This window comes from Sphaerodactylus townsendi, linkage group LG05 (genome assembly GCF_021028975.2).
Source record: "Sphaerodactylus townsendi isolate TG3544 linkage group LG05, MPM_Stown_v2.3, whole genome shotgun sequence".
NCBI lineage: Eukaryota > Metazoa > Chordata > Lepidosauria > Squamata > Sphaerodactylidae > Sphaerodactylus > Sphaerodactylus townsendi.
The window spans coordinates 91,790,366-91,808,610 of record NC_059429.1 but is presented as its reverse complement, the minus strand read 5'-3'; the positions used below and the strand labels follow the sequence as shown (position 1 = coordinate 91,808,610).

At 42.1% G+C, this 18,245-nt stretch overlaps 1 protein-coding gene across 1 annotated transcript; it reads left to right on the top strand.

Moving 5' to 3' along the window:
- Window positions 1–1,820: 1,820 nt before the first annotated feature.
- GUCA1A (guanylate cyclase activator 1A) lies at window positions 1,821–17,746 on the top strand. The gene is made up of 4 exons (XM_048498380.1): window positions 1,821–2,225; window positions 12,309–12,458; window positions 13,781–13,871; window positions 14,929–17,746. The coding sequence occupies exons 1-4, from the start codon at window positions 2,028–2,030 to the stop codon at window positions 15,087–15,089; spliced, it is 600 nt and encodes a 199-aa protein (XP_048354337.1). The 5' UTR covers window positions 1,821–2,027; the 3' UTR covers window positions 15,090–17,746.
- The last annotated feature ends 499 nt before the right edge of the window (window positions 17,747–18,245 follow it).

Genomic DNA, 18,245 nt, shown 5'->3' with positions numbered 1-18,245 from the left:
CTGGACTAGATGGACTCTGGTCTGATCCAGCAGGCTCATTCTTATGTTCTTATATGACAAATAAAAAGAGTATGATGATTGGTTGTTGTGGGTTTTCCAGGCTGTGGATGGCATCTTCAGAGGCATGTGATAGTGAGATGTGTTTTTCTCTGTGGCACAACCCACAACAGCCAGCTGTGAAAGACTTCAACAATACATTGAATGCCTCTATAGGGAAGAAGCGTTTCAACAGACCTGGAAACACTCTGGAAAGCCAGGAGAAAAATTAGCATCAAAAACTACCAGACCATGCCACACTGTTTGGAAAACGCACAACTAGTTGATTCCAGCCATGAAAGCCTTCAACAATACAGAGTGATGATTACTAGGAAATCAGGTTCCTGTTTTTTGTATGTGTATTTGCCATTCAAAGCTAACAGTGACATGAAAGTGCCATTACAGTAAGTAAATTCTTGCAAGGCTTAAACCCTTCTCTCCATATGGCTGAAACTGGGGGTTTGCATACCTGAAATTTGTCTTTACAAGTTGCTGGGACTGTCTTGGCCAGTTATGAATGTAAATGTGGAAAGACAAAAATAAAATCTGCAAGAGTTCATGTTCAGTTTCATATCAGAACAAAGAACCCATCTCCTCAGCTAAATGGCTTTGAGAAAGCTAGCACATACAAGAAATACAGATCGGTTATCATGTCCATCAACCCTCAGAACAAATATACTTAAATTCAGTGAAGAGGTTGCCACACTGGGAAGTATCAGCAAAGAGCTGCAAGGGTGATGAAGAATTTAAAAAATAGGTGGAAATTATGACAAATGTGTCTCAAATTGAAAGGTAACAAACGAGGGAGCAAATACCAAGGAACAGTGCAACTGGTAGCATAGGGAGGAATACTAATATTTTAACAACTGTTTAATCCAGTAATAATACATCACTTTTATGGGTCTTCTAGTGTTTGATGACAGAGTTTAGCTTGCTAAATTCACATGCTTTAGTTACTTGGGGTTGCAACACACAAAACACACTGGACTGTCATTACCCACTTTGGTCTAGAGAAGGGGAAAAAGAAAAGGACCTACTAATGGTTTCTCTAGTCTTACTATTGCTACTGATAATATATGTTTTCTCAATGGGAAAGCCAGTCTATCATAAGCATATTCAGTGTTGCCTTATACGCTGTATGTTCTCTTCTTGATTTAAAACATGGTATTGTTCACACAAAAAAAACCCTGCACAAAAATTGGTCATTTGTGGTTAAAAGCAAGGTGCCTTGCCTTCAGTTTGATAAATCCATGACCTTTTTGGAAATTCTTTAGCTGTATATTTTTGTCTTGTCTTGTTTGGCTTACTTCCTTGACTCATCTGCAATTACTGTTCTTCTGGGACTTTTATGCAGCATGCCTGATCTCTAAGGAACAGTAGGGCATAGATTGTGATGGTTGAAGTGTGAAACATGATTAGTGGACTGCATATTAAACTAGACGGGCTTTTGGTCTCACTCTGCTTCCTCATTCCATAATGACTTTATGCCAATCAGAAAAACACAATAAAAACATTTTCCCACTGTCATGTTAGGCCTTTCACATAGGTTAACAAAAGTGCAGGGGATTAAAAGCTTATGCTGTCTTCAGGTAAATCCTGCCATTTTAATCTCCTACTGGGACCATAATCTGCAAGACTCTTCCTCATTTTTATCTTCTTTCTATTTTTGTTCTGAACTCTCAGTGTCCCTTTTGGGATCCCATCATGGGACTCTTTCCTCATTGGCTGGTTCAGGATTTAGTAGCTTATTTATATGTTAGGGGTTTCTTTGAGGAGACTTTTAAAATTCCTCCAGGCTGTGTGAAATTTTCCCAGAAACGAAGCCATTTTCATCTCCCAGGGATCCCTGCTATTTAGCCAATTCTTAGGAAATTTACTGCTTTGTCTGTGCTGCACAATTCATACAACGCACATTTGAAATACAAAAAGGGACCACTTCTAGAAGACATCTACAATTCTTGAGATTGGTGCTCATCTTTTTTTGCTCTAATATGGGGAACATGGATGGAAAGGCTGTGGAGGAACTGAGTGCTACCGAGTGTCACCAGTGGTACAAGAAGTTTATGACAGAGTGTCCGTCAGGCCAGCTTACCCTACATGAATTCAAACAGTTTTTTGGCTTGAAAAACCTGAGCCCATCATCAAATAAGTACATTGAACAAATGTTTGAGACATTTGACTTTAACAAGGTTAGTATTCAATCTTTTTGCAATCAGATAGTATTTATGGCTATGCATAGTTAAAGACATATTCTAATTTTACTAATTTGTATTTGTATAACAATAGTTTGTGAAAACTTACTACAAAAATGGTGGAAAAGAAAGCATTTTGCCAGAACTGGATTTAATTCTTTTCCAGTTGAGTGGCAAAGCAGTTGATCTTTTGGTTTGCCTGTTTATCTTTTTTCTGTTGTAAGAGACCTTACTTATGCTGTAAATGCAAAGGGATCCTTTTAAGAACTTGGTCAGAATAGTTCAGTTTTTCAAACCTACCGCTGGCTTAGAATGATCTTGTGAAAAACTACCTCATCAATCCCTGAGCCTCTCACTGTCAGCTCTGGAATGGTAGGGGCTTTTTTATTTGCAGCGGCTCTTAAGAACCTTGTCTGTGTTGAGCTCTTTGTGTGTTTTTTTAATTAAAAGATTGTCTCTTAGTTGGAATGTTGACAACCTTGCTGATATTCCTATTTCCTGCCTGCATTAATTTAACATCACATATTAAATACAAAATCATAACGTGGAAAGCAAAGTGGTGGTGGACAGAGTCAGGCCTTACTTCAAGGCTAAAGAAAGCATGTGGATTATTCTGTAGGCATAAGATCTGTGCGTCAGATCCTGCTGCCAGTTTAAATATGGAGTTGGTGTGCTGATATTAAAGGAGCAGTGCCAGCTCTATCTTTGTGACAGCTTTGCGCTTGAGCTCTTTACCTTCAGACATTTCTGCATTTATATAACACAGATTGGTCATTGCAAAATCCTCTTGAGGACATTTGAAGGAGTTTCAGGATTGAACACCTTGCCTCTAAGAAAGGCTCTTTCACTGGAGGAAAAAGGAGAGAGAACGCAGCCTCTTGTTTGGGAAGCTGCCCCAGCATCTGGAAATGGCCTGTACTGGGTTGTCTCATCTGCCTTGCTCCTGCAAACCCTCCTCTTTCTCTTGAGGTTGGGGTGGTACAGGGCTGCCGAGCACCCATTGTGCCTCCTGCCCTGCAGGTCGCTTTGCAGCCTTCTCCTGTGCAGCTCACAGGGCTCAGGGGATGTGGCGGGAGAGCAATCTGGGCTCCCTGCAGCCAGCCTGGCATCAGGAGTCTAATACGCTTCTGAGCTGGTCCCTCTGTGCTGGGTCTGATCCCACAGGAGCAATCTTCTTCTGTGGTTCCACTGCTGCCAGCTGCGGGTAGATCATTGGGCCCCCAACTGGCTCCTTGTCTGAAAAGTTCTCCAAATTCCTTGGTTCAGATGAACCTGGCAGAGCTGTGACATTTTGTGTTGCATGTGTTCCCTGCCTTTCTCCACAAAGTGGACCCAGAGCAGCTTATATCATTCTCTATCATTTTATCTTTATCTCTATCATTTTACCTGTGAGATAAGTTAGGCTGAGAGTGTGTGACTGTCCCAAGGTCACCCAGCAAGTTTTCATGACAGAGTGGGGGTTTGAACCTGGGCGTCTAAAACCCTAGTGTGAAACCCTAACTATGAGATCACAGTGACTTTCTTGTAGTAGTTGCTGGTGAACATTAATAAGCAGCTAGGACTGGATGTTTCATGAAAATCACGTGGTCACTCAGTGGTTGCTGCTGGTCCTGGTCCCAATGAGCCCTACGTCAAAAGCCAAAGCAGTCCTGGAAAGTGCCCTGCCCCCTCTTCCTGTCTTTTATTAATAGAGACCAAGGCTTGCAGTGGCTTAAACTGTTGAACTGTTGTGGTTGATCTGTTGTGGCTGCCTAGCAACCCACATCCTAGCAGCCATTGCAGAGGGAGAATTTGGGAAACTGAGAAACTGGTCCCAGGGCGTTTCCCCACTCACCCTGATCCCCCCTATGCCACGCGCTGCTCTCAGCGCGCGGCATCCCAGGTGCGCGCCCGGGCATCCCCACGACCCCGCGCTCTGCACGGGTTCATCAAAAGGCGCCCTTTGCAAGAGCGCCAGGGATGCCGCGTGCTGAGGGGGCGCGACAGTGGCAGCGTCGGGGTGGCTGTGCTGTCGCCGCCCCTGTCGTGGGGAGTGCAGGGGGACCCCGCGCTACTTGAGGAGAGTAGCGCGGGGCTTAAGGTAAGTGGGGAAAGGCCCCCAGTTCCAATGAGCCCTACGTCAAAAGCCAAAGCAGTCCTGGAAAGTGCCCTGCACCCTCTTCCTGTCTTTTATTAATAGAGACCAAAGCTTGAACTGGCTTGAACTGTTGAGGTTGAACTGTTGTGGTTGCCTAGCAACCCCCATCCTAGCAGCCATTGCAGAGGGAGAATTTGTTTTTTAAAGATATAGGTGCTACTTCTATTATTTTGGTTTTTTTTAAAAAAACTTGTTTGATTGTTTTTGTTTGTTTAGTTTGTGTTTGTTTCGATTTTAGATTTTTCTGTAAACCTGGGGCTTTTCTTAGGTTTGTAGAAAGATTTTTCTTGTCTATTCATGGGTCCATCCTCCTAATTTAAGTATTCACAGATTTGTCTGTTCTGAGAATTAAGTATACTATCAACCCCCTTGCTATTTTCCTGACTTGAAAAGGCTCCTCTGGAATGGTTTGTCCTGCTGTAAGGGAAATACACAGTAAGTTTGCCACAGGGAACACTGTTCTGTACAAGTACTGGAATCTCAGTTCTGATGAAGCTCTCAAGAGAATTGCTGACCTCTATCAACTAATCAAAACTGAGCACAAAATAGACTAGACTACTCACATTTAGGATCAAATCTGATGAGATGTGGGAAATCTATTAATTAATTTCCAGTGCATTTTTATTACTAAATGGCAGCTATGGGGTACTAGAAGAAATGGGGTACTAGAAGAAATGGAGGAAGCTTAAACTTCTTCTATGTCATTAGCCTCATTTTAAAAAACCCTTCCTCACTTATTTGCCCTCATTTTGGAAACAAAGAGTAATCTGTATTTCCACCATAACAGGGCAAATGGCAATTCTAAGGGCTATTTGAAGTTGAGACAGTGTCAGAGGAAAGGACCTATCACATGCCTCAGCCCCAATCTGCACCCATACCTTGAAATGCTCAGATGACCTATCTACGGATTTCTCAATATCTCATCTAGTTAGCATCTTTGGCATTGTCAGCTTTAGCTGGCTAGCTCATTGTTGATGATGACGCTCATTGTTGATGATGACGCAGGCAGAGACTTACTTGACGTGTGATATAAAATTGAAATACCAGTAACTCCAAACTAAGTCCTAGGCCCTGTGTAACAGACACTAATGCTTAACACCAGTCCAGTGGCCTCAATCACTCTTACGTCCAAAGAACTGGGATTTAGACCTTTTAGTTCTCTGACATCTGTTGGATAACATTTATTTAAATCAAAGTATTTGGGGATAAAAAGAACAATATATTTAGAGTGCCTTCCAGTTAAAAAGAAAGAGTTCCTGAATTTGGAAATGAATCCAAACTGTCTCTTTGGACAGACACAAATGACTTATAGCATTACTGAAGGAAGTTCTTTGTACAGTTTATTGTAGACAGTACTTGGTCACCTTGTACAATAAAAGGCTGATCTTATTCAGATCAAAAGCATCTGTATTCATCAGATTAGTATAATATTTGAGCATCCACAATTTGCGGTTGAATTTTAAAAAATTATTTGCAAAAATAGTGTTTGACTGCAACACTTTTGTTAAATTGCAAAAATATTATCATTTCTCTGATGGTATTTTCAGTGTTGAGTTTTTCTATAGAATTTAAATTAACATGTGTTACAAGTTTGAATGCAAGTATTTGATTACTGAAAGTGATATTCCATTTGATTTATTCTGGTAAGGCCAAAATCCAATATAGTAGGTGTTCATAATAAGTATTGGGCGGGAAGGTGGCATGGTATAGTCCGATCTCTTCAGACCTTGAAAGCTAAGCAGGGTTGGTAGAGCCAACACGTTATAGTGGTTAAGAACAGTGGAGTCTAATCTGAAGAGCCGGTTTGATTCCTCACACCCCCACATGAAAGCTGTTGGGCAACCTTGAACCAGATTAGTCAGATTTCTCTCAGAACTTTCTCAGCCTACACAGAGGCAGGCAATGGCAAACCACCTCTGAATGTCTCTTGCTTTGAAATTTGTATGGGGTCACCATAAATCAACTGTGACTTGATGACAAAATCACACACAAGCAGCATTAGTAGTTGGGAGACCATCAAGGAGGACACTGCAGCATAGATTTCACCAACAGATGGGCTTTTCCACTGGTTGAAGAGGGGGTGATAGTTTTTGCCAATTCCTTTTTTCAATTGCATGTTCCCACATTATACCCAGCACTGTTCTTCAGGGTTCTTGACTAACCCCCCCCCCCCACACACCCCAATAGTGTTTTAGGAGGTGGCATGGGTTGCAGAGGGAAGGGGAGGTAGGAATGTTGTACTGTTCGAGCAAAGCTGCACTCTCAACCCATAATTATGCAATAAATCACTGTGGAAAATTATAAGAAGCCAGAATTAAAGCCCTGATCAGGCCATGTGAATTAATCATCATGACACCAGTTGAAATTAGTGTGGCAGCAAAGAATATTTTCTTAGTCTGACTGTTTCTGAATGTTTCACCTGCCTTATGATTAAACTTTTGCACTCTGCTCCCACTGCTATTTGTAGTAATTTAATTATAACTCATCATAGCATAGGGCAATTTCAATACCAACATGTTTAGTGAGAAAATAAATCTAACATTTTACTCATGCTATAGGAATAATCACCAATTTAGACATTCAGATTAGGAGTTGTCCCAGATCTTTTACAGTGCAATAGACTAGGGTCCGTGGAGCCAGTGTGACCCTACTGCAGTGATGGAGAACCTTTTCGAGACTGAGTGCCCAAACTGCAACCCAAAACCCACTTATTTATCGCAAAGTGCCAACACGGCAATTTAACCTGAATACTTAGGTTTTAGTTTAGAAAAAACTGTTGGCTCCAAGGCACGCGTTACTCAGGCGTAAGCTTAGTGAAGCAACCGTGCAATGCTTCAAATGGGTGAATCATGATCCTAGGAGGGTTTACTCAGAAGCAAGCCAAATTGCCAGCAACCGAGCTTACTTCCAGGTAAAGGATCATGCCCAGCACTGGCGTTCCTGCCTAGGGACATGGGGTACCCCTTGTCCCCGGGCGCATCGATTGAGGTCACGTGGGGGGCGCCAAAACATCCTCCTACAGAGCAAGGGATTGAGCAAGCCCTAGAAAGCAGGCACTGAAGCCAGTGCCTGTCGTAGCCCCGCCCACTCTGTACGGTGGCCTGGAGTGTCCAGGGGGCGGGGGAGAAGTCCCACTGGGCTCCCAGGAGCAGGACTGGGGAGCTCCGCCTCCCCTCCCTCTAACCCAGCATGCCTTATTCGCCTTAAATTAAGTGTGGCATTTCTCAGAAGCCTTCTCCCCAGCAGCCGGCCCCGGCAGGCACAGGAAAAGGCAAGCTGAGCAGGGAGCCCAGAAGCAGCAGCAGAACTGAAGATGATGCTGACGTTTGCTTGGTAAACCTTCTGGAGGTGACTGCAGAGAGATTTTACATGCTTAAAAGCACTCCCCTTGCACTGGTTTGGAGCTGTTTCGTGGGCTAGCAGCCCACCTCACAGGGTTGGCGTGAGGACACAATTAGGAAAGTGGTGGGGAGAGAGCCATGCCTGTGTTGCTGGGGGTAGGAGGTGATTTTAGAGAGATGATGCTGACGTTTGCTTGGTAAACCTTCAGATGGGGGGGGTGACTTGTGAGAGATTTACATGCTTAAAAGTTAATTCCCCTTGCACTGGCTTGGAGCTGTTTCTCAGGCTAGCAGCCTACCTCACAGGGTTGGTGTGAGGACACAGTTAGGAAAGTGGTGGGGAGAGAGCCATGCCTGTTTTACTGGGGGTAGGAGGTGATTTGTGGGAGATGATGCTGGCGTTTGCTTGGTAAACCTTCAGATGGGGGGTGACTTGTGAGAGATTTACATGCTTAAAAGTTAATTCCCACTTGCACTGGCTTGGAGCTGTTTCTCAGGGTAACAACCTACCTCATAGGGTTGGTGTGAGGACACAATTAGGAAAGAGAGTTGGTGTGGAGAAAGCCATGTATGTTTTGCTGGTGGTGGGAGGTGTTTTGTGAGCTGGTGCAAAAAATCATTGTTTGGTCATTGTGGGGGAGGGTGGTCGTCCATACCTGGGGTGGGGGTGGGGGGGCACCAAACTCAGATTTTGTCCCAGGCCAGCCTAGATACGTGTGTGGGGTGGGGGGTGGGGGGGTGATTTTCCACCCCCCCCACATGATGAACTCTGTGCGCGAGTGCCTACAGAAAGGGCTCTGAGTGCCACCTCTGGCACCCGTGCCATAGGTTCGCCACCACTGCCCTACTGTCAGCATTATTGCCATTCCAGATGGCTTAAGTAGCACCTACACTTGCAAGTGGGGCACTGATACTGACATCAGGATATTATGCATGCCTTCGCAGCCAGGTGCAAATGCTGCCACTGGACTAGTGCTCCTCCGTTGCAGTAACCTGTGCGGGTGATTCCAGGGTGTTCTCAGGGGTGAAGCCAATTTTAGTTGACTTCCAGAGGGCTTTCAGCTCATGGAACACCTCCTTTTACTGCTAGCAACTTAACGCCACAAAACTGCATCTGTAGTCCATTGGATTACAATGGTGAGTTTCGGGAGTTTGTTGAGTTTTGTGTATTTTCCTTCCTTACTGTATCTCTTTGGAGGCACTGCAGCTATGTCATCCCTACCACTGCAAACTTCCCGCCCGCCTGCCCGCCCCCCACCCCGCAATCGGAGATTGGGCTGCCTATCCTTAAGTCTGGCCAAAGCAAAAGTCTCATGTCAAGCAAATTTCTATTTCTGAACAGGAAGATCAGTGTGTGAAATAAATAAGATTAACAGTATATACTGAAAAGCACAAGTATGGTTTACAAATGTAAATACTTCAGTTTAGATTTGTCATCAAAACTACTCAGGCCAGGCTTGACTGCAACTGGACTGGGATCCCAAGAGCTGTGTTAGGCCTGTGGATCACTCTGTGGGATTACCAAATTTTTGAATTGACCAGTAGACCTCATATCAAAAACTGCTTTTGGCATGGTGACCTTAAATTTCACATTGGTTTGCTATGTGAAAAAAAAAGGGCTGTGGTTTAAGCAACACCTTGAACATACAGAATATTTTTGTACTTTTGACTCTGATGAATAATCAGCACACAGGAAATCTGGGATGGTAATTATGTTCAATTTAGTTAAAACCTAATCTGGCTTTTGTGCCTATAGAATAAAGCAGATTAGCTGTTTTGACCCTGAGGGGAATAGGTTAAGTTAGTGTGCCAGCATATTTTAGAGGAATTTCCATTTGCTTTCATATTGTGCTATCTGAAATACAGGTTTTTCTTAAGTCCACAGCTTACCACAGATTTTTCCTTGTGATTTTGCCCCCCCCCCCCTTGTCTCTTCAGTTGCATTTATTCCACACAGTGCTGCTAAAAACATATTTTTCCTGATGGTGTCATCCATGATGCAGAAGAACAACTCTTCCCACTTTTTTCCTTTTGTGCAGGCACATTGCCATTACTCCACAGTTACATTTTGAAGCAGCAATTCAAAAGTGTCTCAGCCTCCATTTCTACTATTGAGAGTTATCAACCTCAAATGAAGTCAAAACAACTCCTCAAGCAGGTGCCATTACCTGAAAGATGTAGTCCACCCCACCCCCCAAAGAACCAATTTTTTTGGCCAAATCTGAATTACTCCCAGTACTCTTTTCAATATCCCCAGCAACTCAGTGTTTTTTGTTGATGCTGTTGCTCCCTCCCCTGATTAAAAATTGCTCTCTGCCCTAAGGCTACATCATTAGGTTGCTATGAAATTGACCAAGGCCCTTCTCGCATGGGCTAATAAACGCAGGGTATAGCCAGGGTATGTGAGCTTGGTGCACCCCCAGGCCATTCGCACGCCTCCGTGCGAGTGGCCCCAGAGCCAATGTGGCTGGCCAATGTGCCTTTGCATGGAGGCATGTCTGTTGTTTGTTTACCTTCCTCTTTCTGCTGCATAGCAATGCAGCCGGCCATGGACAACCCCCGCAGCCATACAGACGTCTCTGGACATCCGTGTTCTCCTGCGTGACTATGAGGAGAGAGGTGGGGAGGAGAAAACAATAAGGCATGACCGAGTTATGCGCCTCCCACGCAGGGCTGTTCACTTGGCGGTGGCTCCAATCTGACCTTTCTGAAAAGAATCGCAAATAGCACAATTCTCATTTAAACCGGGTTGGGGTGGATAAAGTGGGGCAGACCCGATGTAGTGGTGGGAACTGTGCAGAGTTCCCCCCAATAACTAATTACATTGTGTCCTCATCCCGTGTTAGATGGCCTGTGCAGAAAGGGCCTAAGCTGATCTAATGGACCCTGTTCCTCTGTATTGCTGCCTGAATATAACACCCCAAATTCTATGTGAAACTGACAAAACTGATCCTATTAACCCTGCTTTTTTATATTCTTGCCTCAGTGTTACATCACTAGTTTGATATGACAATGCAAATTTTTTAAAATTTCCTTTTGAAAATGGAGAAGGAGGGAGGAGAAAATAGCTGAAGGTGAGGTTGGGCAACTACATGGGGCATGGAAAAAAGCCAGGTGTTGGCAGAAAAATAAAGGCTCTTTTAACATGATCACATGCTCAAAAGAAGCTGGCTTGGAAAAGGATTTTTTTTAAAAAAACATTGCTGTTAAAGTGCTTGGGAAAACATCAAAGGGAAAATGAAGGGAAAAATTTTCTGGAGCCAAATGGAGGGAAAATGTGTAGAAATCAAAGAAAAAACAGCATTTGTTGTTGTCAAGATGCATTGTGAATGACATGTGCAGAAAAGACCACAGAACTGCAGACAGAAGAATCCAGATTAGTGGGCATGAGTTTTTAACAGTTTAGTTATCTTGAAAAAGATATTGGACTGGACCCAACTCGTTTTTCTGTTGCTGAAAAAGGAAGGAAGGATCCCTTCTGACCTGCCTAAAAAACTGTACTAGCTATTGTGAGACCTGAAGCATGAACAACTCGTGAGATGTGAGTCAATAAGACTGAATTAAAAAGCTGACTAGATCCAGCTCATGGGGTGAGCAGGATGTTCCAAAATCTGTACATTGTTGGAAATAGTTTAAAGGTATATAGCACATGCAAGAGCCAGCATGGTATAGTTCAGGGGTAGGGAACCTGCGGCTCTCCAGATGTTCAGGAACTACAATTCCCATCAGCCTCTACCAGCATGGCCAATTGGCCATGCTGACAGAGGCTGATGGGAATTGTAGTTCCTGAACATCTGGAGAGCCGCAGGTTCCCTACCCCTGGTAGTGGTTAAGGCATCAGGCTTGGACCTGGGAAACTCTGGTTCAAATCCCTACTCGCGCCATGGAAGCTTGCTGGGTGACCTTCGACCACTCACATACTCTCAGCCCTGATCCTGGCTAGTATTTGTATGGGAGGCCTCCAAGGAATGCCAGGGTCGTAATGCGAGGGCAGAGAATGGAAAACCATCTCTGAATATCTCTTGCCTTGAAAAAACCCTATGACCATTTTATGCAATTTCCTTCTGTATGTTGTAAAGGAACTCTAAGATGGAGTTCACTGAAACTGTTTCACTTGTTACTCATACATCATTCAAAACAAGAATGGACACCATGCCAAACTTGTTATACTGTGGTGGCTTCTGTGTTTTAGCCCTTTGCATGAATCCACTGCAGAAAGTTAGTGCATATAATATGTAAGACCTGCCTTCAATTAATTTTTCTTAACTTATAGGGTAACAATGGACAGAAAGTGTGCTTTGTCTAGGGCAAGATTCTTCACTTAAGAGAAGAAATCTACATGAATCCAGTCATTAAACAACAGTTATAGATATGTGAAGGATGGGACCTGTGCCTTTTTTAATACACAAATTATTACAGGTGAATGCATTTCAGCAAATGCAGTTGGCATTTATGATTCCCACTGAATACTTTACAATCGTATTTATTGTCTGCCCTACATACTGAAGACATCTTTGTGGCAATTCCAATATATATTGTACCAAAAAGATCAACACAGTCGTAACTAATACATCTAACCTGCTACTTCTTGTTTTTCAATAGGATGGTTATATTGATTTTATGGAGTATGTGGCAGCTCTAAGCCTGGTCTTGAAGGGGAAAGTGGAACAGAAGTTAAGGTGGTACTTCAAACTCTATGATGTGGATGGAAATGGCTGTATTGACAGGGATGAGTTACTAAACATAATCAAAGTAAGTTATTCTCCTTCCCTCAATAAAGTATGATTACAGTAGGTTACTGTTAGCATTCAGTAGATATACAGCTGCCTTGATTGCTTTTTAAGTGATACAATATAAACACATTTGATCCTTTCATGTTGTGGTGCCATATATAGCCAATATGGAAGATATTTTGACCATAAAGTCAATGCAACATAGCTTTTACTCCTAAATTATAATGAAATCTGCACAAACCTATGTAAAACTTGTATGAAAACTCTTGAAATGGGAAAGTCTTTCATGATGGCCAGCAATGAATAAATCCTTTTTAATATTGATACAATGATTTTCTTGACTCAGCTGGTCATTTCCATATAGTAGCACACTATGCTCAGGTATTGGACAAAATATAAGAACTGCTCATGATGTGCACCCATTTTACATGAGCAGATAGTATCACTGTGATGAAATATTGCTAGTGCTGTGATATGATTGTATATCTACACTGGATTTAATTCTGCTACGTAAGAGATTTTTTCACTGGACAAAGAAATCCTACTGTTCTTCCTTGAATGGGAGATTCTTCACTTAAAACATCTTGCATAGTATTATTAATTTGATTTTGTACTCCACTTTCCCTCACCAAGGCAGGCTGAGATTGGCCTCCTGAATACCATAAAATCACACTATGCTTACAGATGTAAAATCCCATGACACTTAGGCCAACCAGGAGTGGAGAAAAGACCCCAGCCTCATGAGTAATATAGAACCCCAGTCACACTGACAGAAGGGCAGGGGGCATGTGGGGGATGGGAGGCCAGTCAGATGGACACAATGCTGTTACAGTGTACTGCTATACACTGACAATTTGTAGCACATCAATTATTGTAACTAAAATCAGAAAAGAGTTCGCAGCATCAGTCCTACTCAAGACACATATTTTATCCACTTCTATCTGAAGCCTGATACAGCAAGAAAACTAGATGCTGTGCAGATCTTTAGTGGGATATGGGTCTGTAGGATAACTCTGCATCTGAGATGAGTTTGTGCAGTGATCTGCAATCTCCTACTCTAGTTACTGACAGACTAAATAGAAACTATAACATGAAAAAGAGCTAGAAGAAAAAGTTCATCAGTTAGTGTGATTGCACTTTATGTACTGCATGTAATGTATTCTGCCACAATTTTAAAATTTCAAAGACAGAAATTAGTTTATAATTCTCATTGGGAAATGTAAGACTTCACATGAAAATGTGCTTATTCAAAGTTGAAAAATGTAGCTAACACATCGTTGTCAAATAAATACATCTGAATCTTGTGGTTAATAGATGTCTTCTTTCTCAAATTCCCTATAGGCAATTCGCACTATTAATCCATGTCAAGAAATAATGTCAGCTGAAGAGTTCACAAACATGGTGTTTGATAAAATTGATATTAATGGAGACGGTAAGAATCTCTTTATGCATTCTGATGTGCTTTTTAAATTAGCAAGCCCAAATATATTGGATGAAACCCAACAGTATATCATCACAGCCTGTGTGAAGGCTGTGAATTCACATGAGGGTCTTGGAGGGAAATGCAGCACAAGAAGGATACATGATACTAAAATCATTAGCCTGTAGTACAAGTGGTAAAAAGAACAGTGGCAAGGAGATCTAGACATTGTTGAGAGATTTAAAACATTTATTTTGCTGGTACAGGAAAGACAATTGATCAGGATTTATATTCTAAACAGATTTTAGATGGTTCTGGTGGGTTTTCTGGGCTGTGTGGCCGTGGTTTAGTGGATCTTGTTCCTAACATTTCGCCTGCATTTGTGTCTGGCATCTTCAGAGGTATATCACAGAGGGAAGTCTGTTACACACTGTGAACAAGATCCACCAGACCACGGCCACACAGCCCGGAAATCCCATCAGAACCAGTTGAATCTGGCCGTGAAAGCCTTCGACAATAGATTTTAGATGGTAGATAGCTTTGCAATTTAATATGTATAAATGTGTTAATTTTAATCTTCTGTCTCCCAAGGGTTCAGTCAGTGTATTTTGTTCTCCCATCTTTCATTTTATCCACACAAGAACCCTGAGAGGTAGAATAGACTGAGAAAGAGAGAGAAAATGTAACTGGACTAACTTCATCCATGGAGCTTTGACTGTTTACTAAACTGTGCTGAATCTCAGTGAATATAAAGAAATGCAAAATACAGTTCAAGGGAAGGTAGAAGATGGATTAAAGTTAGAAAGGGTAAGGTTCCCTAAATGGTAGGCTGATTAACTATTGGGATAGCCTATATATAGACCAGTGGATTCTCTTTTCTTTCCAAATAAAACCAAAGCTTGCACATATTCAAAGAACAATTAAAGGCAGAAATGGTAGCATGGCACTTCTTGTTTCTAGAAACGTAACAATGCAGAAATACTTGGATGGATTTCTATGACTGCATCACTCAGGAATTCACTACTTCAATTTGTACATGAAATATACCCTTTTGTATGTGTTTCTGTAGGTGAGCTGTCTCTGGAGGAGTTCATGGATGGTGTCCAGAAAGATGAGTTTCTACTTGGCATCCTCACCCGTAGTTTGGACCTGACACACATTGTGCGAATGATCAAGCATGATGGGAAAAACCCTGATGAAGAAGGAGCATCAGCAGAGGCTGCAGAATAGATGGGAAAAGACTGGGGAAAAGTTTGTTTTAAGAAAAAAAGATGACAAAAGTAAACAAATGTAATATTGCATAAAGAAAACATTCAGGGATGCAAATGGGGCAGGAGTCCGGGAGATTCTGTTTTTTAACATCATCTTAAAGAGTACAGGCTTCAAGAGTCTCTGTGTAATTGAAGACTTCAAAAGCTGTTGTCAAAGTATGGGATTACAGTTACTAATATTAAAAAAAAAAGTCTTCAGAGTTGCCTGAGAAATAGAAGCAACTGCTGGTGCTATTGCTGAAGGGAAATATTAAACTTTAAAGGGAAAAAGATACTTAGCTGGCAAGTCTCCTCATAGGATTGCCAACTCCGGGTTTGAAAAATCCTAGAGATTTTGGGGTAGTAGTTGGGGATTGGTGGGGTTTATGGAGGATATTTTTGGGAGATCTTCAGAGCCCCGCCTGGATGTTGGTGACCCTATCCCAGAATATAGGCAAGAGGTCAGTTTTTGGGGAAAAAAACCCAACAACACTAAGGTTAGATTTTCAACCAGTGTGAATAAACCTTTTGATGCCTCTGCTCTAGCTAATTTGCATTCCTCATCAGTGTCACCACAAACAGCATCAATTTTTAGAATGAGTCGGCACAGGGATTCTTGTGGCACCATTCAGAAAGGTACCTTTGTGTGGTGGCATAATAATAATAATACTTGCACTGGTTATAGTTATCTTATCTTTTCCTTTCTTTTCTTTTAATGTCCAATATGTGCCTTTAAATATGTAGCAAATAATTGCAAGTAGTGTCTACATGAGCCTGAAGTCTTTGTATTGGGTTGTGTGGCCAATTTTTATTTGCTGGTCTACTGAGGTTTTTTCCTGATTGTCTTGATGCTGGTTGCATATAACTGTCAACTGCACTATCCTAAATCAAGAGGGGCAGCCCCATCCGAACCAAAGGTGCCAGGCCATGGTGCCACAATCGCTCTGCCCTGCCACCTCCAAGAGGGCTTTTCAGCAATGCTGGGAGGCAATGAACAAAGAAAATCTCCCTGCTGCTGAAAAGCTCCCACTGGGCTCAATGGACTTATGCCACAGGCCGCAGCTCTGCCACCACACCCCTGGGGGGAATAACTGACTAGTGTAGGCTCCATCCATGGGAACACCCCTGCCATGCCTCCACTGCACCAACAATGCTGGCAGCATCACAAGAGTGCTGATGTGCAGTGCTGGGCACTGCATCCAGATGTTGTAGGTTGTGGCAGCAGCTGCCCACAGACATTTCTACTCCTCCATCAGGGTAAATATTTTGGGGAGGACAATTTAACTGGTGCCAGCATGCACTGCTCCAACAGCGCAATTTGCCCCCACCCCTTTAGATGTGATTGCAAGTCTTCTACAATATAGTTATAATTTGAAGATGTAGAAAATTATTCTTAATTTTTAATCTACAACTGCCCCACCAAGTATGCTCTATAAACCAAAAATACAAATTAGGACATAAAAACAGCACTCCAGACAACTGTACTGGATCTTCATGATATATACATATGGTACACAGATCCCATGTGTACATTCAATGAGACCCTTGTACCTGATGGCCACTCAAACAACACCTTCATATTAAGTTTGATTCCTGTTTGCTGTGTGCCACTTTTTAAAGAACCTAGATTAGAAATCTAGGACCAGGACTTTATCTTCAGGGTGAGGTGAGCTGCACAGAACAACTCTCCTCAGTTGGACATCAGAAGCCATTGCAAGAAGGGAGGGGAGGCTGCTTCAAACCCTGAGTACTTCCCATTTCCCCCCAAAAAAGCAATTTGAATGATCCCCAAAGATTTATAGATCATCCTCTGAGAGTCTATGTGGGCCCCATTAAGAATACTGAACTAGAAAAACTGAGAATTTTTGTCTCAAGTGCTTTATGATTTGGATATCCACAATCGGCACAAATGAAAAAAAAGATAGTTATTCATACCTCCTACATTCTTCTCTGACAAGTGATTTACTGAAAGACAATGGGTTTTAAAAATATGTTTAATGACTGTTCTGTTGTCATATTAATGAAACACCAGCAAAACTTCCTATGGCTGAAAAAGGACATATTTTACAAAAGTTACAATTCTAGTTTCTAAAACTTTGCTACATCTTTACATTATCAAGGTGGACAAATATTTTAAAGCTCATAATGACTTATCAATAGAACTCTGGACCAAAAATGGAACGTACAGTTCTTCACACAAAGATATTTAATACAACAAAAATGTCATTTTATAAAAATTCAAAGACATGTGCAACATCGTCTGTCTGTTCCACGTATGACATATTTGATTGATGTTGGAAGCTCAGTGACACGTGGCTGCCACATATTGCTGGAACTCTGAAATGTTGTCTAGTAATCCCTAACTCTCTGTTCCCTCCCACTATCCCCACTGCACTGTGCCCATTTTTATTAGTGATGATGGATTTTTTTTTATTCTGATGAGAATAGCCAGCAGATATGAGAATCCTGAAATACAGAAAGTACGGTAATAATTTGCTTGGCTTTCAATTAATTTACATTTTACGAGTTCTCTGGTTCTCTGTATATATTTCTGTTCAAATGTAAAATTTTATGTTTTATACTTTGGATCTAACCAATGTATTGAAAAAAAAACTATATTAAAGATAGTATTTTGCACATTTTTGCAATTTTTATTTTAGTGTTTTTCATCAAGTACTTATATTCTATTTTTATATTATGCTTGCTTATACAGAGTGTTTCTGCTGGTGGCAACAATAAATTATAGAAAATAAGCTGTGAGGGGCAAAATAACGTGACTGCTGGTTGGAAACTCATTTACCTTTCATGCAGTTTGATAAAGGTCTAGGACTGAGTTTACCGAAGCTTGGAGATGCAGGGACTTGACTCTTGGCTCTTTTCACTTGGAAGATCCTGTAAAGTACTCCCCTGACTGAGGGTCCCCTGGCTGAAGGAGCAGCCTTGCAGGGCAGGGCTGAGGGGAGGAGTGTGGGGGTGATTCTCTGCCTCCCCATGTGACCAACTGGTGTGCACTTGGGGACATGTGACCCCAGATGTCCCCGTGAGCGCTCCGCCTCTGGTGATAGACCTCTCTTCAACACCATAACTACAAGTTAAACAGAGTTACACAAGTCCCTCCTCTGCATTTTTACCTAAG

Bases quoted from the DNA above. Each gene is read 5' to 3' on its own strand.
- GUCA1A (XM_048498380.1), top strand. From the start codon at position 2,028: ATGGGGAACATGGATGGAAAGGCTGTGGAGGAACTGAGTGCTACCGAG. The intron at 12,459-13,780 runs GTAAGTTATTCT...AATTCCCTATAG, and splicing joins AGTTACTAAACATAATCAAA to GCAATTCGCACTATTAATCC. The intron at 13,872-14,928 runs GTAAGAATCTCT...GTGTTTCTGTAG, and splicing joins AATTGATATTAATGGAGACG to GTGAGCTGTCTCTGGAGGAG.